This window comes from Tursiops truncatus, chromosome 20 (genome assembly GCF_011762595.2).
Source record: "Tursiops truncatus isolate mTurTru1 chromosome 20, mTurTru1.mat.Y, whole genome shotgun sequence".
NCBI classification, from domain to species: domain Eukaryota; kingdom Metazoa; phylum Chordata; class Mammalia; order Artiodactyla; family Delphinidae; genus Tursiops; species Tursiops truncatus.
In genome coordinates this window covers 33,838,641-33,863,653 of record NC_047053.1, presented here as the reverse complement: position 1 = coordinate 33,863,653, position 25,013 = coordinate 33,838,641, and the positions used below count along the sequence as shown (strand labels likewise).

The window sequence follows — 25,013 nt, the reverse complement described above, 5'->3', positions numbered from 1 at the left end:
CATTTTGTCTTGTCGGCTCCTGTTTAGCGCAGGCTTTTAGGCCGGGAGCGGGCTGGAGAGCTTGGCGACTGTGTCGCCGGCGTTTTCTTTGGTGGGTGCCAGGGCTGGTGGGAGCAGTCGCCCGAGGAAAGCACCATGATTTCGGCCGCGCAATTGTTGGATGAATTAATGGGCCGGGACCGAAACCTCGCCCCGGATGAGAAGCGCAGCAACGTGCGGTGGGACCACGAGAGCGTAAGTCCCGCGGGCCTTGGGCCTGTGCCCGGGCGCCGTGGGGGAGGGGAGTGGAACGGACTGGGGCCTGCCGGGGACGCGGCGCGGTTTGGGGCCCGGGCCGCCCCGGGGTCAAGTGTCTGACCCCGTGGCCGGAGGGAGCCGGGAGGATAGCCCGGGAGGGAGGAGTCCTCCTGGATCCTAGGATAAGGGATGATTTATTGTTGTTTAAGTATCAAGGAAGTCAAAAAGACCCTTGGCAGAATTGAAAAGCACCTTAATCAGGCAGGGAAAGGCGGGAAAGGAAGGCATTTTTTTTTTTTATAACATCTATAGGCTGTGGAGTTTTCACTTCATTGTGAAATAGGGGAAAGGGCAAATTCTACCGTTATTTGGGCTGAGCGACGTATTTAGACTGAAATTTCTGGCCAGCATTAGTGGTAAAAATCGTAACAGTATATTATTTCAGTAATGGTTCAGTTTCGACGCTTACATGGGGAAATAAAATTTTAAAAGAGGTCATAACTTGGTAGGGTTCACCGTGATTTACAAATATTGTTTGATAGCAGTACGGTCTAGTAAGCCATTCATGTAGATAATTGTCAAGGCATTTTCTTCACATGAAACTCATTTGATTCTCTTAACCCTGTAGGGGTAAATAATTATAAACCCGGTTTCACAGATGAGACTTGAGAGGCTCACCCAAGGTCTTTTGGCAAGTTAAATGGCGATCCTAAACCTAATCTTTGTGGTCTTGTTCACTTTCCACAGTTCTATGAAACTGGCTCTCTGCAAATACCCTGATGTTTATCTAGTGTTTTGAACACGGTGTGTAACATTTGTTTCAGGTCTTACCTGAAGAGTAGATGTAGAATTTAATTTTACGTGTGGTTGTCATCAAACAAGATAATTTAAAGGCAATTACTAATCAAAATATGAAGGAATAAACAAATATGCCTTTTTTTTGAAGTTGCTTACTCATTTTAAACATAGGCTTTGGTCAGAATAAAATTTCTCTTGCAGTGCGGGAAAACAAGTTGGTGCTAGACAAGTCTTTTCAGTACCTTAAAAAATAAGCGTTTGACTAAAGTGGGCGCTGCCTGATTCCACAGTAGTATGAAGTGTTGTGGTAGAATTCATAGAGTAACTGTGTTTTTTGCCTTGATTCTTTTCTAGGCATTTCTTTGTCACAGTGAAGTAACTTTTTCTTTTACCACTTCACTCAGTAATCTAAGCTTTGCAAAAAGAAAAAATGAACATTATGATTCACTTGATGGGCAAATAGGACATTTATCTATTTTGAATTACAGAGGGAAAATTCCTTTTGATTGCTCATCAACTGGAGCAGCCTATGTCTGTGCCTAATTGGTTTTGAACAAGTGTTGTGGAGAAACTTTTTTTCCTGGTGGTATTTTATTGCCATATTCCATTACATGTGCTGGGTTTATAACATAAGTAATGAGGCTGTCAGAAAAGCAACTTAAGTTTTATGTCATCTTAGTTCAATAAATCTGTTTTCCTTTCAGGGTTTTTTTTTCCTTTTAGTGCTTCTCACTGATTTAAACTTGTGGTGCTGTTAAAATATTTTATGCCTTTAATGACAAGTTGCACTTCATTCTAGATTCAGGGATTTGAAAAAGTCAATTGCTGGTGTTTCAGATTCTTGTCTGCAAGGAAAGGTTGGTGTAGACCAGCGTGTGGCCTCTTCTAAATAAGCAGGAATTACTATAGAGTTTTATAAAGCTGGGGAAGCTCGTGGCATCACTTCCAGGTCATTTGCGTATGTTGTTGGCTGTTAGTGCTAAAATCCTGGAGGAATAGACAACCCCAGTATGTACTGTAAGGGTTTCACCATCACTGTAACCTGATATTTCAATTTTTTATTTTTTTGGCCACGCCTCGAGGCTTGTGGGATCTTAGTCCCTGACCAGGGATCAAACACAAGCCCTAGTCAGTGAAAGCGTGGAGTCCTAACCACTGGACCACCAGGGAATTCCCCCAAATATTTTTGCATTCCTGTTCTATCTGGAAATTTTTCTTTGCCACACTTGCACTGGATGCAGAAAGCCGTTTCAGCTGGGTGGGGTCCTTTTGTTTAACAATGAAATGGAAGCTTTACCTTAGTGTTAAAAAATTCCTAGATGTCTGCATCAGACTGATCTTTGGAATTTGTTTTAAATGCAGATATCTGTACTTCTCGGGCGCCCACCCACCCCCATTCTGATAGGTCTACATTAAGGCCCCAGAAATCTGCATTTTTTAAAATGGCATCTTTATGCATTCTAAAGCTTGTGAACTACTGCTTCCTGACCCACGTCCTTAGTGTCAATACTAGGTTTTTTTGTTTGTTTTAATAAATTTATTTGTTTTTATTTTTGGCTGTGTTGGGTCTTCGTTGCTGTGTGTGGGCTTTCTCTAGTTGTAGCGAATGGGGGCTACTCTTCGTTGCAGTGCACGGGCTTCTCATTGTCGTGGCTTCTCTTGTTGCGGAGCACGGGCTCTGGGTGCGCAGGCTTCGGTAGTTGTGGCACTTGGGCTCAGTAGTGTCACTCAGGCTCAGTAATTGTGGCACTCGGGCTCAGTAGTTGTGGCTCGCAGGCTCAGTAGTTGTGGTGCATGGGCTTAGTTGCTCTGCGGCATGTGGGATCTTACCAGGCCAGGGATCAAACCCATGTTCCCTGCCTTGGCAAGCGGATTCTTAACCACTGTGCCACCGGGGAAGCCCAATACTAGGTTTTTAATTGTGAGCTAGAAGCACTTGGGGGAAACTCACTTTTAAGTGAAGGATGCTTCTGTGATGCAAATTACTGACCTTTCATTTTATTTGTAAAGATGTATGTAACCACTATCAGAGAAAGTGCTTTACGTTACAGGCCTTTCCAACTTTTGTAGATTGTTACCTTTGGATCTGAGAGAAAGTAGTGTTCAACTAAAGTAGTTTTCAACTCAAGTCAAATCAGCTTTAATACTGTTCCAAGGATTCATTGACACACTCTCCTCCCTCATTGATTAATATTTTACATTTCCTTGAGATTAGTATTTTTGCGTTAAGCAGTTTGCTCTGCTTTGTTAATCCTAAACAACCAGGGTAATGGGGAAAGCATATGATTTTACCTGCCTAGTGTGAGCACCTTTTGGTTAGTGTTCACATGCAAAGATTTCAGCGTTTGATAGAGAAGGCATTGGTAGCCTTCTGATCATCTGAAGAGTTGAGATTGTAGGGAATTGTAAAGTTTGGTCTGGAGCTTTTATTATCATGTATATAAAAAGAATTTTGTAGTTCAAATTGAGGATTTTATATTGTAGATCTCAACCCAAAAGTGAAATTAAGTGTTGACTTAACTCTGATTCTAATAATATGTAAAATGAGACTTTGTTCATAATTTTTCAAATTGAAGTGTGCCCTCTTTTCAATGAAGGCTTAATTTATGAAGGGAATTGAAATAAATGTTCTTTTCTAAAATTTTCACAATGTTAGCAGATACTGTCGCTGACACTGAAAGTTGTTTAGAAAAGAAAAAACAGTTAAGTTACTGTCCACATTTTTACTTGTGACTTTTAACATCTAAAAAAGGGATTCAGGGCTTCCCTGGTGGCACAGTGGTTGAGAGTCCGCCTGCCGATGCAGGGGACACGGGTTCTTGCCACGATCCGGGAAGATCCCACATGCCGCGAAGCGGCTGGGCCCGTGAGCCACGGCCGCTGAGCCTGAGTGTCCGGAGCCTGTGCTCCGCAACGGGAGAGGCCACAACAGTGAGAGGCCCGCGTACCGCAAAAAAAAAAGGATTCAGAATCTAAGAAGGAAATTGGAAGCAAAAAATGAATAAATATACCGCATGGCATCTACAGGTATTTTACTAGACAGTTTTTTTTTTTTTTTTTTTTTTTTTTTTGTGGTACATGGGCCTCTCACTGTTGTGGCCTCTCCCGTTGTGGAGCACAGGCTCTGGACGCACAGGCTCAGTGGCCGTGGCTCACGGGCCTAGCCGCTCCGTGGCATGTGGGATCTTCCCGGATCGTGGCAAGAACCCGTGTCCCCTGCATTGGTAGGCGGACTCTCAACCACTGCGCCACCAGGGAAGCCCTACTAGACAGTTTTAATTCATAGTCACCAAAATGTTATTTCTGTCAGAAGTATAGACATCTCCTGCCACATTCTGTAGTACATGGTAAGTGTTGGGCTTCTTGGAATTGCCAGCAGCCTATATTTTGTGTATATAACTGCTGTTTGCTTTTTTCTCTCCAAAACACATACAGAAGTGAATAGTGGAATGAACTCTGCATGTAACCATACCCAGTGAGACACATTATCAACAGATGGCCAGTATTATTTCCTCTGTATGTCCTACCTCTTTCACTATTTTGAAGCAGTTCTATCATTTCAACCTTAAAGACATCATTATCTGTCTCTAAAATATAAGGACTGGGACTTCCCTGGCATTCCTGTGGTTAAGGGGGCATCAGGTTCGCTCCCTGGTTGGGGAACTAAGATTCTGCATGCCTTGGAGCACGACAAATAAATAACCACAATATTATTATCAGACTGAAAATATTAAGGTATTTCCTTAATATTTGATTGCCTTTGGGAAACCATGTCTCTCTCTCTCCCCCTCCCTCCCTCCCTCCCTCCCTCCCTCCCTCCCTCTCTCCCTCTCTCTCTCTCTCTGTCTCTCTCTCTCTCTCTCTCTGTCTGTCTGTCTCTGTCTCATTAGACTTTTTTTTCCTTCTGATGCACCGTGCAGCTTGTGGAATCTTAGTTCCCTGACCAGGGATTAAATCTGGACCCTCAAGCAGTGAAAGCACGGAGTCCTAACTACTGGACTTCCAGGGAATTCCTGGTATCTCATTAGACTTGATTTCTTCACAAGGGGAGAAAGTAGCTTATGTTAGTATACAGTGTTTCATTGTTTTATGAAATGTGTTTAATTTTCTGATCATTTCTTGTAAATTGAGGAAGTTCCTATAATTACTTTGGATGATACAAATAATACAGATTATTTTGAATGACACAAAAATGTATCATTCTTATAATATGTACAACCGAATAGTATAGATGCAGCACTTTCCCTGAGAGAACTGTCATTTGATAGCAGTTATGAAGGAGTAATGGGCTTTTGTAGCACAGTGGGGGAAAGTAGAGGGTCTAGAAAAGCACACATGAAAGGGGCACTTAACCCAGACTGGGGTACTTGGGGAAGGCCTCTTAAAGTGGACTTTAAATACTGAGACCTAAAGGATTCGTAGGAGTTAGCCTGAGGGAGAGAAGACAAATGTTACTAGGGGCTGGAGAGAATCTTAGGCCTGAGAAATTGTGAATGGTATTAGAGCTGAAGCCCTTGTTTTTGTTGTTGGGGGAGGAGGTGTGTAGATAGATGAGCAGGAACCTTGTTTTGAATGTTTTTTATAAGCCTTGTTAAAAGTTGGGACTAAATGACATTGGGAAATAATTGAAGGCTTCTTAGTGGGAGAGAGATGTTTACTATCTCAGCTGCTGTGGAAAATTGATTAAAATTTTACAAGCGATTTGTGTAGGCAATAAAAAAGAGTGAACCATGACTAATTACTATGTTAGGAATTGATTTTATTATTACGTCCCCTCTGATTTAGAGTTGTTAAAATGATTTTTTACAAAAGTAAACTTGCTTTACTATAAAAGATTAAAATTAGAAGTAAACAGCGAAAGTCTGACCTTGTCTCCCCTTCCTATTGTCACATTCCCCTGGAAAAGCTTAAAAATTTGTATGTATGTTTCCAGATCTTTCCTAGTAATTTACAGACACAGATATAGAAGTGAAAGTTGTCATATAGTAATGTAATGTTATATAAATTATAATATATACTTAACAACTTTCACTTATACTGTGGAATCTTTCCTCATTGGTACATGTAAATCTACCTTAGCGCTTCACTGGTGGTGCAAGGAAGAATCTGCCTGCCATGCAGGGGACATGGGTTTGAGCCCTGGTCCGGGAAGATCCCACATGCCGCGGAGCAACTAAGCCCGTGTGCCCCAACTACTGAGCCTGTGCTCTAGAACCTGTGTGCCACAACTACTGAGCCCGCGTGTTGCAACTACTGAAGCCTGCGTGACTAGAGCCCGTGCTCTGCAACAAGAGAAGCCACAGCAATGAGAAGCCCGCGCACCACAACTGAGAGTAGCCCCCACTCGCCGCAACTAGAGAAAGCCCGCGTTAAGCAACGAAGACCCAACACAACCAAAAATAAATTAAAAAAAAAATCTACCTTAGTTTAACTATTTCCTGGTGGATATGTAGATTATGTCAAATTCTTTTACCATTACCAACCAATCCGCAATGAATGTTCTCATACATGTAGCTGAATCATTTGTAGGATAGATTCCTAGAAAGATAATGACTAAGTTAAATGCATATTTTACTTAGTCATTTTGATGGATGCTGCGAAATTGTCCCACAACTCTAGTAATGTTTGGAATGTTCCTTTTCCCAACAGAGTATCTAATGCCAGGTTTTTATTTTTTTGAATTTTATTTTCAGATATTGTTTTAATTTTTGACAGTTTGACTTTGTTTAATGTGATGGAAACTTGGAATTAAAATTTCCTAGTCACATTCCTAAGATTGGTTGTATCTGCATTCTCTTGAGTGGTAGTGAAAAGTATGCTGTTGAGATTGAACTCTTCTGGTCTTTAGTGTTACCTTAATTTATCAAGAGAATCACAATTATGTTATGAGAACTCTGCTCCCCCTTGCCACCTTTGGTTATCAGACTTCTAGGTCCATGATGGACATTTAGTAAAGACTTGCTGAGTCAAAGACTGTTAATATTTTTAGTTAAACATCCTCAATCCCTGGGAAGGGTTAAAAGAAGCAGTCTAAGTAGCTAGAGTTTATTGGGTAGAATAACAAATGTGTTGATGTTCCATTTCTTTACAACAGTATCTTAAGGAGAATTGGAGAGTGGAAAGAGCACACAGAACAGAATTAGGAAAATAGGTTTTAAACTCTATTTTGTAAGTAGCTAGATGCCTTCAGGGCAGGTCATGTGGTTGATCTCAGTTTCTCATCTCAGATGGAATGATTGGACTAAATCATAGGTAGACCTGCTGGCATGCCTTATTTGATCTACATAGTGCCTAAAGACATTTTAAAAAGTAATGGGTAGTATTTAAAAAACCAGACTTATTTGCTCATTTCTCCCAATTCAGTAAATGGAGAGTTTAAATTTTACAATCCCACTGTGAAATACTTATTGTCTCCTTTTTTTGTATTGAGGACACGAGGCAGAGTTACAGTTGAAGAGTGGCGGCCACGTTTCAAACTCTGCAGTATGTTGCCTCTCCAAGCATACCTATTTCAACTTGCCTATTTCATACTCTGCTATGTCTGTCTTTTCATGTTTCCTTATGCCTAGAATGTCTTGTCATTCCACTTCTGAACTTAACCAGTTCAAGCTTCACCACTTGACATTCCTGACTAAATTCCTGTCTGTTCTAGTGATGCATGTACATTTTAGTTTTTGTGTCACTACTAAACCGAGCTTCTTGAGGAGTGAGTCTTAACATGGTCTTGTATTGATACTTCAAGCATCGTTTTTAGCACATAGTGTTAAATGATTGTTGAAGTGTCATTTTCTACTTTTTCAAATTAAATGCCGTTTAAAATTAAAATTTCATACAGTACTTACTAGATTTAAGTGTGTTCACTCACGTATTTTATTGGAAAACTGACGTAGTATATTTAGACTTAGAGTTTTGACCACTTAGAATGTACTGTTTTTTGGAAAACTATTTATATAAATAAGACTTAGAGTTTAGAATAAAACTTTATTTATTTTATTTGTTTATTATTTTTGGCTGTGTTGGGTCTTCCTTGCTGCGTGTGGGCTTTCTCTAGTTGCGGCAAGCGGGGGCTACTCTTCGTTGCGGTGCACGGGCTTCTCATTGCAGTGGCTTCTCTTGTTGCGGAGCATGGGCTCTAGGCGTGCAGGCTTCAGTCGTTGTGGCGCGCAGGCTCAGTAGTTGTGGCTCGCGGGTTCTAGAGTGCAGGCTCAGTCGTTGTGGCACATGGGCTTAGTTGCTCCGTGGTATGTGGGATCTTTCTGGACCAGGGATCAAACCCGTGTCCCCTGCATTGGCAGGCAGATTCTTAACTGCTGTGCCACCAGGGAAGTCCTAAGAATAAAACTTTAAATAGCTCTGAAAATCAGAGGTATTTTAGTTTTAAAAACCAGAATTTATTACACATTTTATGACAAACCTTGAAGTTAGTAGTCATCCCCACTTTTACAGAAAACTTAAGTCATACAGTATGTGGTAAATCCCAGTTCAGACCCAGGTCAGTTTGATTTTGGTGATAAATGTTATTAAAACTAAAATTCTATAAGTACTATTTGGAAATACTTCCAAAAAGATTTCCTTCCTAGAAATACTCGTTTGTATTTGGTTATATTTAAGAGTCAGGAGGGACCATAGAGATGTTTATTCCTTTTGTTTTAATGAACAGTAGTCTTACATTTACATATGTACTTGAAAGCAAAATGCATAGTGATAGTAATAACTTTCATACTTATGATAGTAAACTTTTATACTTATGAGGGCTGAACGCCAAGTTTAGTTTTAAAATTAAATAATATAATTAAAACCATATAATTTGTAGCTATAAGTAATGGTAAATGCTGGTAATAACTATTATTAACCTATTTCATATAACTATTAAAATTGTGGGAAATTTGTTAAATAATTTTTGGGCCCTTGGAACCAGGGTTAATAGTCTGAAAGATAAGTAGCATACCCTCTTTGTCTCTGTCCTCCTTCCCCCAAATGAAAGGGATTCTTTTTTTTTTATTAGTTAATTATTTGGTTGCGCCGGGTCTTAGTTGCGGCTCACGGGCTCCTTGGTTGTGGCTCGCCTGCTCCTTAGTTGTGGCATGCAAACTCTTAGTTGCGGCATGCATGCGGGATCTAGTTCCCTGACCAGGGATCAAACCTGGGCTCTCTGCATTGGGAGCACGGAATCTTAACCACTGTGCCACCAGGGAAGTCCCCTGAAAGAGATTCTTAAACTGAATGTTGGCATTGGTATTTTGCTGATACACTTAAAGTGGATGCAAAATTTAACAAATCAGACTTTTTAATAATTAGAAAAGTATATAGTATTTTAAAACATTTGCATGTATAGAGCCCTTTTAAAATTCAGGTATAGTTGATTTACAATATTATATAACTTTCGGGTGTACAACATAGTGATTTACAATTTTTAAAGATTTTACTCCATTTACAGTTACTGTAAAATATTGGCTATATTCCCTGTGCTGTACAATATATCTTTGTAGCTTATTTATTTTATACATCATAGTTTGTACCTCTTAATACACTACCTCTATTTTGCCCCTCCCTTTTCCCATTTGTTCTCTATATCACAGAGTCTGTTTTATTTTGTTGTTATTATATTCACTAATTTGCTTTTTTTTTTTTTTTTAAGATTCCACAAATGCATACAGTATTTGTCTTTCTCTGTCTGGCTTATTTCACTAAGTATAATCCCCTCCAAGTCCATCTTTGTTGTTGCAAATGGCAAATTTTCATGGCTGATTAGTGTTCCATTGTGTATATATACCATATTTTCTTTATCCATTCATGTGTTGATGGACACTTAGGATGCTTCCATATCTTGGCTATTGTAAATAACGCTGCTGTGAACATTGGGGTGCATGTATCATTTTGAATTAGTGTTTTCGTTTTCTTTGGATATATACCCTGGAGTGGAATTGTTGGATCATATATGGTAGTTCTATTTTTATTTTTTGAGGAACTTACATACGGTTTTTCCACAGTGGCTGCACCAATTTACATTCCTACCAACAGTATACAAGGGTTCCCCTTTCTCCACATCCTCGCCAACATGTTATTTGTGGTCATACAGAGCCTTTTTAATAATTTAAAATCGAGTGTTAGAACTTCTAAAGAAAAGAAAATGGTACAAAGATACTATGACATATGGCTACATATAACAGGATAATATTGATATAAAACTAAATCTGTTTAGACATGATTTTTGAATCTCATTGTTCTTTATGAGACCTTTCTTTATAAGACCTTCGTTCTTCTGGACACAGCTTATGGAACCACATTGCTTCACACAAGTATAAAACAATTGACCTTTGAAGCAAAAAACAATCTAAATCTATTTCAGATTTAACATCCAGTTCTAAGTGTCTCGAAAAAACTCATTCAATCTTAAATTTAGCAGACCTTTTCTATCATGTGTTATAGTTGTACATTGACAATTTACCCAATAACAATGAAGGGTTATATGAAGGGAGATATTTTGGAATTTTGCTTAACAGGTTTTGGTTTGCAGTGTTATAGAATTAAACATAGGATAGAGCAGTCTCGGAATATATCTGAAGGAGTTACAAAAGTACCAATGAGAGAGAATTAAAAGTCGGTTTCATGTTAATAATTCTTCCTCATACCATAGAAATTACTCAGTAAAGTGCTGGCGTGTGTGAAAATATCCACTACACCTTAGGGCCTGTTACAGGATCTCTTTAAGTGAAAATACTGAACCAGATTGCTTTAAATAAGTGTTATTTGGAATTTAGGCAGTGATTTCCAAGTCTTAGTCTGTAAATTGGTTCTGGTCTTTAACAAAGTTAGGAAAATAAGAACAGTGTGTTTTTAATTAAAAATAAAAAGTTATCTTTTTTCTGGATGTCTTTATCCAATATTTTTTGTTGCTTGGGAGTAGGGCAGTGATTTCTAATACTGTAATAGAAATAGGAAGTAATTATAGAAATAGAAAATGCTGGTAACTGTCAGTCCTGCATTTCTTGTACTGGAATCCAGGAGTCTGAAAGTCATTAATTTACCTAACTAAATGGCTTAACAAATGAAATTATGCTTAAACTTACTTGGTTGAAAGATGAAGATCATGAAATGAGAAAATAGTTATTTGGCACCCTTTTCTGGTATAGTTCTAAAACCAAACAATTTCAAAAAGTTAAATTACCTTTGTTTTTCTTCACTAGGTTTGTAAATATTATCTCTGTGGCTTTTGTCCTGCGGAATTGTTCACAAACACTCGTTCTGATCTTGGTAAGTAAGTGTTCTGTGTAACTTTTATCGAATTTATGATTAAAGAGAAACTGATACTTTATAATTTTGAAAAGAAGTTTCCTCTTAAAGGTTTGTTGATAAAGTAATTTCTTTCCTGGCTTAGTTTTTTGAATATATTAATAAATGTCAGTCTAATTAAACATGGTGGCTTAATTGAATATACATATCTATTTCCACTCCCTCCTGAAACCCTTCCACTAAAATGAAAATTTAAAAACAAAAAAGGTGTAAATGGAAGAGTCGAGATAACATTAGAGATGTCAGCACATTTTTGGAAGATGACAAGTGGATGGAAGAATAGCAGAGAAACCTGTACCCTAAAAGCCTGCAGAAGGGGATATTAAACAGAAGAAAGAGTTTGATCAGCAGAACCCTGGACAGGCTCAGGATTTGGAGGCATCAGGTACCATAGAAGGCAGAGTTGAATCATGGGGCTGAAAACCAGAGATTAGTCTAGTTCAGGGTTTCTCAACCTTGACATTTGACAGTTTTACCTGGAAAATTCTGTGTTTGCGGGGGTGGGAGGGGCTGTCCTGTGGATTGTAGGATGTTTAGTAGCATCCTTGGCCTGTACCCAGTAGATGCCAGTAACATCTCCCAATTGTGACAACCAAAAATGCCTCCAGGCATTGCCAGATACCCCTGGGGGCAAAACTGCCCTTGTTGAGAACCACTAGTCTGTGTGGTCAGACCTGTGCATCTGGTGATTCTGTCTCCCACCCCTACAGCCCAGGAGACCCCGGGGGTTATGTTCTGAAGAAATTGGGGTAAAGAGACTAGTTCATTTGAGCCACAAAATGCAAAAAAAAAATTTGATCATTTTCTTCTCCCAAGGATGGTACATAACTAGTATCATTCTAGAAACATTAACAGCTTGCCCTAAAACATTAAGAGCACATTAGGGCTGGATGTATCTAGATACTGGGAGTAGAGATACAGGATAGGGCAGTAATGAACGAAGATGAGACTATAAGAGATAAAATGAGTCTGTATTTTCAATAGTGAGGTTTTCCCATTCCCTTCCTCTGCCCTGTTCCTAGAAAGATACAGCCAGATGTTTTTCCCCAGGCAGAAGAGAAGAGGATTCTTTAGAGAAAGTGAACAGTTCCAGAGAAATGATCTACAGGTACTGACCCTTGGGGAATCTCCTAAAGAAAGTCTTGCTGCCCGATTTTCCTATGGTAAAGCCCGTTAGTTGACAAACCCTGCCTGAGCATACCAACTTCGAGTCAGATTTTGGAAGTGTTTTGCCAGCCAAGGAATACCAGTCAGACATTTGAAGAAAACCTTCAAGCACAAAAGATTAACCAAAACCAACAGAAAAAAAGAATTTAGTGGAATATGGTGGATAATGGGGGAAAACAGAAGAAAAAAAATTTTAAAGCCGTAACTAAATTCAGTATCCTCAGAGAAATAAGAGAACATATCAGGAGGAATAGGATGCTGTATTAAAAGGGAAGTTTTGAAAAACTAAGAAGAGTTCTTAGAAATTAGAACTAGAGAAATCTGAAATAAAATCAGGGGAAAGTTTTGAGGATAAAATTAATTTGTGGAATGTTGATAAAAAATTAAAATTTGAAAAAATTATATCAGTCCAGTCCTCTAATAGCTAATTAAGAGTTCTAGATAGAGAAAACAGAAGGGAGGAAATTTTAATATTGCATTACTAAAGGACTTTACCCTCTAGATTGAGTGAGTCCTTCAAGAGCTCAGTACAACAAATGAAAAAAGATCCACACCATTGTGAAATTCCAGAACACCAGGCGTGAGGGTGGGGCACATAGGATTATCAGTCAGGATGGCCTCAAATTTGTCAGTATGACACTGGAAGTTGAAGACACTGCAGAATCACCCTCAGGATTCTGAATGAAAAAATGTTTTTACCTAGGTTAGCTATATAGCCAAACAAAAGGACATTTTCAGACATGCACGGTCTCAACAAACTTATCTACCACCTTTTCTCTGGAAACTCATGGGCGTAAACCAAGGAGAGAAATAAGAGATCCAGTAAACTTCAGTACAGACCAGAAAAGGAATTTCTAAGGATGGCAACTCTATTAGTGAGCTTAGGAAAAAAGCAGCCCAGGCTGAAGCAGGACAGAAAGCTCATGGAAGAAAATAAAGCTGATTATCTGATATATTTTGAATCTTGAGGGTCATTGGTATTGAGATAGTTTCTTATAGCTGAGTTAAAGTGTTTGAGATGAATTTGGAAATAGAGACATAGAAAAGACTAAACAAAAGAAAGAATTCCAGTAAGTTTATCAAAAGTGTCATTATAATGCACCTTTTGTTTGACTCAGCAGTTAATGTAGGACTTGCATAATCAAAATACAAGCACTGAATGTTTATTTAACCTAAATTTTTGATGCCTAGGATAAACCAAGAAAAAGCAAAATAAGCATAAAATTTAGAAATATGGAGGTAATTCCAGAAGATACAACTAAAAGGGTCAAAATTGGTTGCCTTTTGGAGATGGTAAGGGGTAGGACTAGGGTGCTAGTCTTGTACTATTCACAGAGACTCGAAATTAATAAAATGGCGCTGGTGGTTCAGACCAGTGGTCTGCCCTCATCCCAGTTTTCTTCTTGGTGGCAGTAAGGAACAATTTTTTCATTCCTCCTACTCCCTCTTTTTTCTTCTCTTACGTAGTTCTGTGTTATACTCATCTTGAAGACTAAGGAGAACACTTTTCATGTGCTTACTTGGGTATGTCGCTTCATGATTCAGTAGGCTTAATTTAGGTGTCTACAGACTACTCAGTGATTAAATGGATCTTCTTTCCTTTTTTAAAAAGAACTTTTGTTTTAGCAAGAGAAAAGTTAACTTCAATAATTTATACCTTCATATTTCTTGTTCTTTCAGGGCCTTGTGAAAAAATTCATGATGAAAATCTGCGAAAACAGTAAGTTACCTTTTGGGGGGTCATCCCCCACCCCCATCATTATTTGGCTTTAAGGGGACAAGGATTGAAGAAATAATTGAAATTCGTGTAAAATGAATGTTGGACAGAGGTCCTCTTCATTAGTTGGGGGTGGTACAAAGTGATGCAGCTTTATGTAGTATCACCATATGAGTACATACTGTATGCCAAGAATAAGCCTAAGCATTTTTTTCTATATCACATTTGTGTTTTATTTTTTTTCTTTTATTATTATTTTTTGATGGCTCCTCACGGCTTGCAGGATCTTAGTTCCCTGACCAGGGGTTGAACCCGGACCCTCAGCAGTGAAAGCACAGAGTCCTAATACTGGACCGCTAGGGAATTCCCTACGCCTTCAGTCTAAACGCAGTAGTCCATGAGATTAGTTAAGATAGAATATGAGAGTTGTAATCAAGAAAGATTTGGAAGGAAAGCAGTGCTTGTTTGTTTTCATTTTTATTAGGTATGAGAAGAGTTCTCGTTTTATGAAAGTTGGCTATGAGAGAGATTTTCTTCGATACTTACAGAGCTTACTTGCAGAAGTAGAACGTAGAATTAGACGAGGCCATGCTCGTTTGGCATTATCTCAAAACCAGCAGTCATCTGGGGTGAGTATGAAATTAATTTACAGTCTTTGTAAAGTGTCCTTGTTCTCTGGAAACCCAGAGATTTCCCTAGTATTGAAACTTGTGTTCAGGTTCATTCATTACTTTGTATTCTTTTAAAATTTCAGTCTTTATTAGTAAATGTAATATTGATTTTGCTAATCATAAGGTTTTGATCTTAGATATAAATAACTGACAGAATATGCAGCTGATTAACAAAAATTGAGGCAACTGAGTTACTGTCCTTGTGATTCAGCGTTTCAGTTATTAAATAAAATAGTAGGGATGGTATGTGAGATTTTGAACGTCTATCTCTGTATTTTAGTTGTTGATAATACATTCTGTTGTCTCCATTAGGCAGCTGGTCCAACAGGCAAAAATGAAGAAAAAATTCAGGTTCTAACAGATAAAATCGATGTACTCCTGCAGCAGGTGAGAATTGTGTGCGTTAATGTCAGAAAATACTTGGAGTAGACACTTAACCAAAGAAGGTATAAGGACGGCAAATAAATACATGTAAAGTTGCTCAATGTCATTAGACATTAGGGAAATACAAATCTACAGTGAGATGCTTTTTGAACACCTATTAGAATTGCTAAAATTAAAAAGACTGACCATATCAAGTGTTAGTGGAGAGCTGGGCAAACTATCTTATGCTGTTGGGGTATGTAAAATGGTGCAGCCACTTTGGAAAAAGGTTTCTCTCTTAAAAAGTTAAAAGAGGCACCGCGAGCCATTACACTGCTAGGGAGATGAAAGCATATGTTTACACAAAGAGTTGTATACCGATGTTTATAGTGGCTTTATTCATACTAGGCAAGTAACACCCCAGACAAACCTGGAAAGAACTCATGTGTCAGTAGGTTAATGGATAAAAAAAATGTGATGTATCTATACCAGCGGTCCCCAACCTTTTTGGCACCAGGGACCGGTTTCATGGAAGACAGTTTTTCCACAGATGGGGGTGGGGGGATGGTTTCGGGATGATTCAAGCTCATTACATTTATCGTGCAGTTTATTTCTATTGCTGTTACATTGTAATATATAATGAAATAATTATACAGCTCACCATAATGCTGCCAGGAGGTGGAGCTCAGGTGGTAATGTCAGCGATAGGGAAGCAGCTGTAAATACAGATGAAGCTTTGCTTGCTCGCCTGCTGCTCACCTCCTGCTGTGTGGCCAGGTTCCTAATAGACCACCGACCACTCTTGGTCTGGGGGTTGGGGACCCCAATCTATATACAGTGTGATACACTATTCAGTAATAAAAAGGAATTAATTGCATGTAACTGTGTGGATGAATCTTAAGATAATTAGGTTGAGTGAAAGAGGCCAGAGCCCTACAGAAGGAAAAAAAAGTGCATGATTCCATTTAAATAAAATTCTAGAAAATGCAAACTAATCTATAGTGACATAAAGCAGATCAGGGGTTGCTTTGGGAGGAGATACAGCAAAGGGGCAGGAGGAAGCCTTCTCGGGTGATGGATATGTTTATTATCTAGATGGTGGTGTTGCTTTCATGGGAGTCAAACCTTATGAAATTGTGCACCTTAGAAATTTGCTGTTTATGTTCCTGTCAAGTATACATAATTAATGCAGGCTTCACTAAACAAAACCAAACAAAAAGACCCAAAACAACCGCTAAATGCTAATGAAGCTTGGGGTAAAAAGAAAAATACTTGGATAGTGTGGTTAGAAAGATATCCTGACTGCTTTTTAAATTCCCCTTAGATTGAAGAATTAGGATCTGAAGGAAAAGTAGAAGAAGCCCAGGGAATGATGAAATTAGTTGAACAGTTAAAAGAAGAGAGAGAATTGCTTAGGTCCACAACTTCGGTGAGTAGCAACCTCATTTTGGTTTACCCAGGCTGTTCACTGTGAATTACTAGGATCTATTCTGATTTGAGAACAGTTTTCTAATGTCAGCAAACTTTATTTTAAAGGGCCACGTAGTAAATATTTTAGGTTTGCAGGTCACAAGATTTGTAATATAAAGGCTCTTATATTACAAAAGCAGCTTTAAACAATATATAAACAATTGGATGTGGCTTTGTTCCAGTAAAACTTTACAAAAACAGGCCTCTAAGCCGCTGGCTTGCCAACCTGTGCCTTAGATCATAAGAATTGATTTAGGCCTGGGTTTTATTTATTTTTTGTTAGAACAAATTACTCAGTTTGTATTTACCTTAGTGCAGAATTGCTATACTCTTAATAATACCTTCTACTTTCTTAACTTTCAGTTAGAGAATATAATGTTTGGATATTGATACGTGTTTTTGTGTCAATGTATTTGATATGCCTTTGATACAGTGTATTTTGTATCAGTGTATGTATTTGTACGTACAAAATACATGTTTTGGATATTGATGCTAGAATATAATTGGTCATTGGTCCCCAAATATTAAAAGGATATGTTCAGATTATACTCAGTGAGTTCAATTCCTTAATGATTTTGAAAAACATTTTTAATATGGAGTCCACACTTTTAACCTGTTGAACCAAGCGAGAAATGAATTCAGACTAAAATAGGTAGCTTTTTCGAGGTGGTATAGGTAGCTCTTTCTTTGTTGGAGTTGAGGGATGGGGTCTCAGTACTTCTTGGGTGATGTGGAAAGTTGATTGCTGCTGTCATGCTTCCTCTCTCTAAAAGTTGCTGCTCAGTATTATGGCTTTGGGGAAGTGGAAAGTAGCAGTTGACAAAATTAAAAATCTATTCTAAATGTTAAGTACTTTTGGGGCGATTTGTTTGTTCTGTCTTCCTCAGATATTCTTATAATAACTGATTTATCATTTCAGACAATTGAAAGTTTTGCTGCCCAAGAAAAACAAATGGAAGTTTGTGAAGTGTGTGGAGCCTTTTTGATAGTGGGAGATGCCCAGTCCCGGGTAGATGACCATTTGATGGGAAAACAGCACATGGGCTATGCCAAAATTAAAGCTACTGTAGAAGAATTAAAAGTAAGTTTCTTATAAACATGTATTTTAGCTATAGCTAGTACTTTATTTTAATATGGTTAAAAATTGATCACACAGAGATATAAATCTCTCGTTGATATTTTTGCTGACTGTGTTATTTGAGGTAGCGATAATCCCTATAATGCTTTGCTATTCGTTAGATTAGCAAAGCACTTTATTATTTTTACTCTGTAGTGCCAGGAATTTGGGAGAAAGAATATTCCTGAGGGTTTAGTCAAATAATATCTTGTGTACATACATGGTGTTGAGATTTCTCCATTTCACTTTTAGGGCATCAAATTCCATAAGTTGGTCTAAAAATGCTTCACATTAGGTAGCCATTGTTTGACAGTGTCTTTATATAGTTCTAAAAAAAAAAATCAAACTCTATTTCCTTAGGAAAAATTGAGAAAAAGAACTGAAGAACCTGATCGTGATGAGCGTTTAAAAAAGGAGAAACAAGAACGAGAAGAAAGAGAAAAAGAAAGGGAGAGAGAAAGGGAAGAAAGAGAGAGGAAAAGACGAAGAGAAGAGGAAGAAAGAGAAAAAGAAAGGGCTCGAGACAGAGAAAGAAGAAAGAGGAGTCGATCAAGGAGTCGTCACTCAAGCCGAACTTCTGACCGAAGATGCAGCAGGTCTCGGGACCACAAAAGATCACGAAGTAGAGAAAGAAGGCGAAGCAGGTATATTGAACACATGAAACAGTGCCAGACATATAGTGAGTGCGCAATAAACAGTAGTAATTACTAGTGATATTCTTTGGTACTTGACCCTCTTAAGTCTCAGTAAGTGTGAGGATGGATTATGAGAGTTGAATCTGAACGAGTCCATCTTCGAGGCAACTTCATTGCTATTTCTGAGGCAGTCTAAGGAGGTTTGATGCAGTCTTATTAGGAAGTCAGTGTATTGGATGGTCTTTTAAGTGCTTCTCTTATTGATTCTGAGAAGACTTTTTTTTTTTTTTTTTTTTTTTTGCGGTTCGCAGGCCTCTCACTGTTGTGGCCTCTCCCGTTGCGGAGCACAGGCTCCGGACACACAGGCTCAGCGGCCATGGCTCACGGGCCTAGCCGCTCCGTGGCATGTGGGATCTTCCTGGACCGGGGCACGAACCCGTGTCCCCTGCATCGGCAGGCGGACTCTCAACCACTGCGCCACCAGGGAAGCCCAAGACATTTAAATTATAAATTATTTTGGGTAGGGCTACCTATTTGAAAAATTGAAGTTAGAAGGATTTTCAATTTTCAGTTCTTAAGATTTCTAATGTAAATATGTTTTAATAGTAGATTCTATTCTTTTGCCTTTAAGGGTAAATTTTGCTTTTAATCTTGTTATTTATTCAACAGTATGTAATTCTTCAAGGTTTTTTATCACTGTAATATCAGCTGAAATTGCTTTCCTTTTGTTTCAAATTATTTAAGAAGCAGAGATCGACGAAGAAGCAGAAGCCATGATAGGTCAGAAAGAAAGCATAGATCTCGTAGTCGGGATCGAAGAAGATCAAAAAGCCGAGATCGAAAGTCATATAAGCACAGGAGCAAAAGTCGGGACAGAGAACAAGATAGAAAATCCAAGGAGAAAGGTTAGTTTTTATGAGAATTTAATTTATTAAGAGAATGTTTTCACTTTCTTGTCTCACCACCGACTCACTTTTCTTCAGACACAGGCAGAGTTCCACTTCAAGCTATACTCATTTTCACTTATGAATACCATTCAGTAGGAGACAAGCATTATTCTTCCCTCTCCTGCTCTGATTTGTGAGAATGACAGTTGGCCTGGTGTTTTCTTAGAACATGTTAAAGTCACATCCTTCAATTGATAACTTGAAGGCTTATCATTTAGTTTCTTCCAAGTATTGCATTACCTTTTAGCCTTATTAAGGTGTAGAGTTCTTGGTTATTGGCAACTTTTTTTTTTTTTTTTTTTTGGTACTTGCTGCAGTGTTCCATAATATGTCTTGCAGAGTAAATGTACATTACTGCATTGGTTCTCATGTACAGCATTCATTTAACTCAGTACTTCTAAGTTTGCAAGTAGTTGAATGCCTTACATGTGTCTTACCGTGTTTTTTATTGAAGCAACATGCTCTTTCCCCTCTACTTTTTCCTTTGGTTTTCTGTGGCATTCCAGTATCTGGTTCACTGTGCACTCTTAATGGACTTTTTCATTTTGTCTTTGGCATGTTTTCACAAGGATATTCTCATCTTTCAACTTAGCCTTCATTGAACGATAATTCTTTTAATCATTAGGGTTGCCTTTCTGCGTTTTCTTCAGATTCTTCGTGCGTCTGTCATTTTGTATTGACTGGGCTATTCTGCTTTGCATGGTTTTCAGGAATGAGAGAAAGGGCTTATTTCTAATTTTCTTGGCTCTGCTTGTTCCATCCTGTTCTGCCTATCTGTGTCCATGTTCGATCACCAACATAATATGTGTGCTCCTGTTTGAATTTATTGTATTAGATGTGTATGTGATACTCATTATTTTCTTTTATGAAACTAGTCTATGGTTTTTGTGGGGTTTAACTGAGTTAGGAAACTAGCAGCACAAACAATGGATTTTTTTTTTGTTGTCTTTTATTTTTCCTCAGATAAGTGCACCTTCTCTTTTTAAAAATATTTACATATATTCACTTTTTCTACAACATGGAGCAAATGTTAAAAAGTAGGGAACAGGGTAATTTTTAAAACTTGCTGTTGTGAGCTTTAGTATTTGCCATTTAAGTTCAGAAATTACTTTTGTGATTCAAAAGGCAATTGATACCCAGAGTTAACTGACTATATAAGTTTTAAGAAAGCTTCACCCAATCTTTTTGCAAGACTTTCTGTATAATATATTTTGGGGATGATGGGTCAACTCTCAAGAGCCAGATAAGGATGTCAGAGATAAAATTAATCACTTCTCAAAAAAAAAAAAAAATTAATCACTTCTCTCTGAGAACTAAAGCTCTTTGCTGTATCCTCATTTGTGACACTTAAAATAGTTGCATTGGTTCTCAGGGACAAAAGCTAGCTAGCCTTCATAACTATCTGGGATCAAAGTTGAGCAATAAATGTCACTGGTCTGACTTAAAAACAGTTTGTATAATTTCTAGAGAGAGCAGAAAAGATGAGTTGAATTGCTAAACTCTGATCCTTATTGTAATGATGACATCGTGGAATATAATCAAACTTTTGTTTAAGTAAAATAAGCTGCATTGTGTTTAGATTATGGACAAACAGGGATTTTCCTGGTGAGATGTGGAGGAAGGAGTGAAGACTTGATTCAGAGAAAACTCTGCATCTGGTCCATCTTGAAAGATTGGGTATGCCGTTATAGATTTATTTTAAACGTTGGGATCTCTTATAGAAGTGACATGATTTATTGGCTTTTGAAAATACCGTGTGGCCAATTAGGCACTCCTGTATAAATAACTGAAGGCCTGAACTTTGAGGTCAGATATGAGCAGTAGCAAGCATTTGATAATGGCGATGAGTAAGAGGGAGCTCACTACTCCATGTGCTGTAATGAAAGCACTTTATCTGACTCCACAAATGAAAAGTGGTTTCTTGCACAAACCTATCTTTCTTAACCACCAACCAATTTAGGTTGCTCTCTTTGTCAAGAGAGGTTCCTTTTTTAATCCATAGCCCTGAAGTCCACCACACTTTGTGGATGTCCTTAGGACTATTAAGATCTACCATATTTATATAGGGCAGAAGATAAGATTATTGGACTGACTACTAGTCCTCTACGGGGCAACAAGACGACTCTTCCTCATTGAAGCTACCTGTGCACCGGAGAAGCCCATAAGGCACAAAGGGAGGACTTTCCCACAAGGTCAGTTAGAGCACACTGTACTGGCGCAGTTCTCATAAGTGGACAGACAGACGTGAAGCAAGTCCTGCAGTCAGCTACTTGGACGTTGCTTCGTGCATTTTGCAAGTGTTATGGACTGAATATGCTCCTTCACATAAGATCTTCAATTCTTACGTTCTTTGAATGAGTGCCCCCCACCCCCATACCATATTTTGTTTTCATTACCATCCCTCTCCCAGTTATTTAATGTTGTGTCTTAACACTTTGTCTAGAATCTTAGAGGGTTCCGCTTCTCTTAAAACCTCTTTCTGTCTTATGAAGTACTCTGCTAGACCAGCTATTCTTAACTTAGTTTTAAGGGGAAAAATAATTTTTCCAGAAGGTTTGTGTTGATAGTTTGCTTTAACATTTTCTGTAGAAATCTTTTGTTAGGCAATACTTGGAACTGAAAAAGCTACAAAATACTTGCTCCATGTACCATTTTTTGCCTCTAGTCTGGCGTTTCACCATTCCAAAGAAAACAGAAGGAAAAGTTGACTTTTTTTTTTTCATCCTTCATTTGCAGCTGAGTTGAACTTTAATTCCTCCTTTTGGAAAAACAATTCTGAGATGGCACATACGTTACTTTTATTAGCAAAACACAGAAGTTCAGTATTTGGAATGGGATTTAAGATCCACTTTCTTTTGTTGGGCTTGTTCCTCTTGGGTATTCAAATATATGTAGGTATAAGTCATCTTTTGCATTTAAAAATATATAGTTGGAGAAACATGCCTATAAAATGTTCACCTTTTTTCACCTTTTGCAGTTACTATTTTAATTTTTTTAACTTAATTTACTTCATGTGAACACAGTTTTTTTGTACTATCTTTCATACCTTTCCCATTGCCTTTTGATGTTCTTTACCCCAAATGAAATCTACTTAAGTTTTAGATTCTGCAGTGACTTGGTGTTACGTGTACCTCTCACCAGTTTGAGAGAATTTGCCCACGATTTTACCTTTTGCTTTCTCTAATTCCCTGTCCTGCCCTCTCTCTCCTTTATAAATTACAAATTTTATCCCTTTGATAGATTCATCAAACTGTTACTTGCAGTCTATAGGAAATGATTGTCTTTTCATCTCTCAATTGTTTTCACTTTTCAAAGCGTTATGTATGTATTGTATTTTACTTTAAAATCCACGATCAATGTCTTCTTTTATGGCAGAAAAGAGGGGATCTGATGATAAAAAAAGTAGTGTGAAGTCCAGTAGTCGAGAAAAACAGAGTGAAGACACAAACACTGAATCAAAGGAAGGTGATACTAAGAATGAGGTCAATGGGACCAGTGAAGACATTAAATCTGAAGGTGACACTCAGTCCAATTAAAACTGATCTGATAAGACCTCAGATCAGACAGAGGTAAGTGTATTGTTTCTCACTTTGATTAGGGCTTTTTGTTACTGTTTGACAGTGCAGCGTAAGTATGCACAGATGAAGATGGAACTAAGCCGAGTAAGAAGACATACAAAAGCATCTTCTGAAGGAAAAGACAGTGTAGTCCTGCAAAACATTTTGAGGTACATTGTTTTGTCTCAGCTATTTTGTAGCAGACTCGTGCCCCCCATTAGTGTGCCTCTTTGGAAATTATTACCCAACGTTTGTAATGTAGTCGCCATTGAAAAGTTAATTATCCTTTTTTTAGGGATTTTGCTGTCATTTCTTGTTTTTTTTTTGTTTTTTTTTGTTTTTTTTTTAATAAAAAGGTTGAACTGTTTTTTTTTTTCTTTTTGGTATTAAGTCCATCTTGTGTTGGTACATTGGCAGAGACATATGCTTTATAAACTTAAATATTTCTGAGGCACATGTTGGACTACTTTGTTTTAATTAAACTGCTAGTATTTCTTTGTCAAGGATGTTTCTAGTTTTTTGCTTTATTGCCTTGCATTCTAATGCAGTTTGTTCTGTAACTCGAGAGCCAGTAGCATTGGATTGATGGAAGTGTAGGGTTTATGAATTATTGCAGCTGACTACCATACCTCACACAGCGTTGGTGTTGTGAGCGGCCCATGAAAAGCCAAATTAAAAATCAAGGATTCAGTCAAACTAAGCAGGTACTCATGCCAGGTACTCCTTTCTCTACCCACATCCATGTTTGAATGCTATTGCCTGTGATCTTTACGCTTAACTGTTGTGTATCTTTTTTGTTCTTTACAAGAAGCACAGAGGGGTTTTTTGTGTATTGCGTGAAAACTTATAATCAAATGTTAACAGAATGGAATTTTTTTTCAACTGTGTGTAGGGATGCAGTGGTGCCCAGAATTAGATATCTTTAAAGAATTTTAAATACAATAAACACTTCATATTATTCGCCTTGTTACATTCAATGCAATTCTCAAGTCTTTAAGAGGTATGTGTTTAATATTTCCTACTGTGTAGGAGAATTTGCAGTCAGCCATAGGTATAATAGGAATAATCACTGGCTGATACATTTAAAGCAGCAGTGAATAGCAAGGACAGCCACCTTCAAACTGAAATACAAAGAACTGATGAACCATACAGAATGAATTTGGGTTTTTAAAGAACTATTAAAAGTCAGGCTTTACAAGAGTTCTTAAAACCTGGAAACTGTTCATTCTTTGGGCTAGTGGCATGGGATTAAATATTCCTAATGAAAGGAAGTACCAATTAGTTGATTTGTCGATGACATTCCTTTTCTAGGACAGCAGTATAGTGTTAAATTTGTGTGAGCCATTCACACATAGGCAGGCATACACAGGCATATGGCTTTAAGAGACCACACTGATGCCTTGATAATTTAAAAGAATACAAACATTCCATATACATATATTAATTAGCAGTTAATGACTGGGCCACTTAGTCATAAAAATTTGCCTTTTACATGTTGTCTAATTATCATTTTTCCCCAAATTTTGCCTTGTAGGAATACTGTTCGAAGATTTTTGGAAGAAAACTGAAAACGGCATAAAGTGAAGATCGACATTAAAATGAGGTGAAAGAAAACTATAGTGGCATAGAAAAAGTATAAAGCTCAGTTAGTTTTTTTGTTTTTTTTTTTATTAAAAATTAATTCAGGACTGATGTGACCTACCAGATTTCAGAACATGTATTAATAGCATATATATGCCACTGAAAACTTAGGTCTTGTATCATATTTTTTTCTTTAAGACTTTTTAAGAAATATTACCTAAATATGTGGCTTGCTCAGTGTTTAATTGCAAGTTTTCATTCTTGGACTTTGAAAACGAGATTAAACGTTAGTATTTGTGTGAATCAGACTAAGTGGGATTCCATTTTTACAACTCTGCTATACCTAGCCTTTGGATTTAGAAGTGAAAATAAAGTATCTCTGACTTTCTGTTACAAATTTGTCTCTGTCATTGAAAAGTTTTAGTATTAATCTTTTTCTAATAAAGTTATTGACTCTGAA

General features: G+C 37.8%; 1 protein-coding gene across 5 annotated transcripts; it reads left to right on the top strand.

The window, feature by feature from the left end:
- On the top strand, positions 1-25,013 carry LUC7L3 (LUC7 like 3 pre-mRNA splicing factor). Of its 5 annotated transcripts, XR_012328616.1 has the most exons (14): positions 2-234; positions 11,223-11,289; positions 14,176-14,215; positions 14,697-14,841; positions 15,196-15,270; positions 16,571-16,675; positions 17,636-17,797; positions 18,194-18,477; positions 19,213-19,373; positions 20,995-21,092; positions 21,482-21,607; positions 22,791-22,931; positions 23,037-23,142; positions 24,507-25,013. XR_012328616.1 is itself a non-coding variant. In XM_033846476.2 (12 exons), exons 1-12 carry the CDS (start codon positions 136-138, stop codon positions 24,538-24,540), a joined length of 1,419 nt encoding a protein of 472 aa, XP_033702367.1. In that variant the 5' UTR covers positions 3-135; the 3' UTR covers positions 24,541-25,013. The 5 variants fall into 5 exon arrangements, 3 of the variants coding, with proteins under 3 accessions (XP_073653811.1, XP_033702367.1, XP_019799994.1); XR_012328617.1 differs by lacking the exon at positions 20,995-21,092 and having other exon boundaries at positions 3-234; XM_033846476.2 differs by lacking the exons at positions 20,995-21,092; positions 21,482-21,607 and having other exon boundaries at positions 3-234.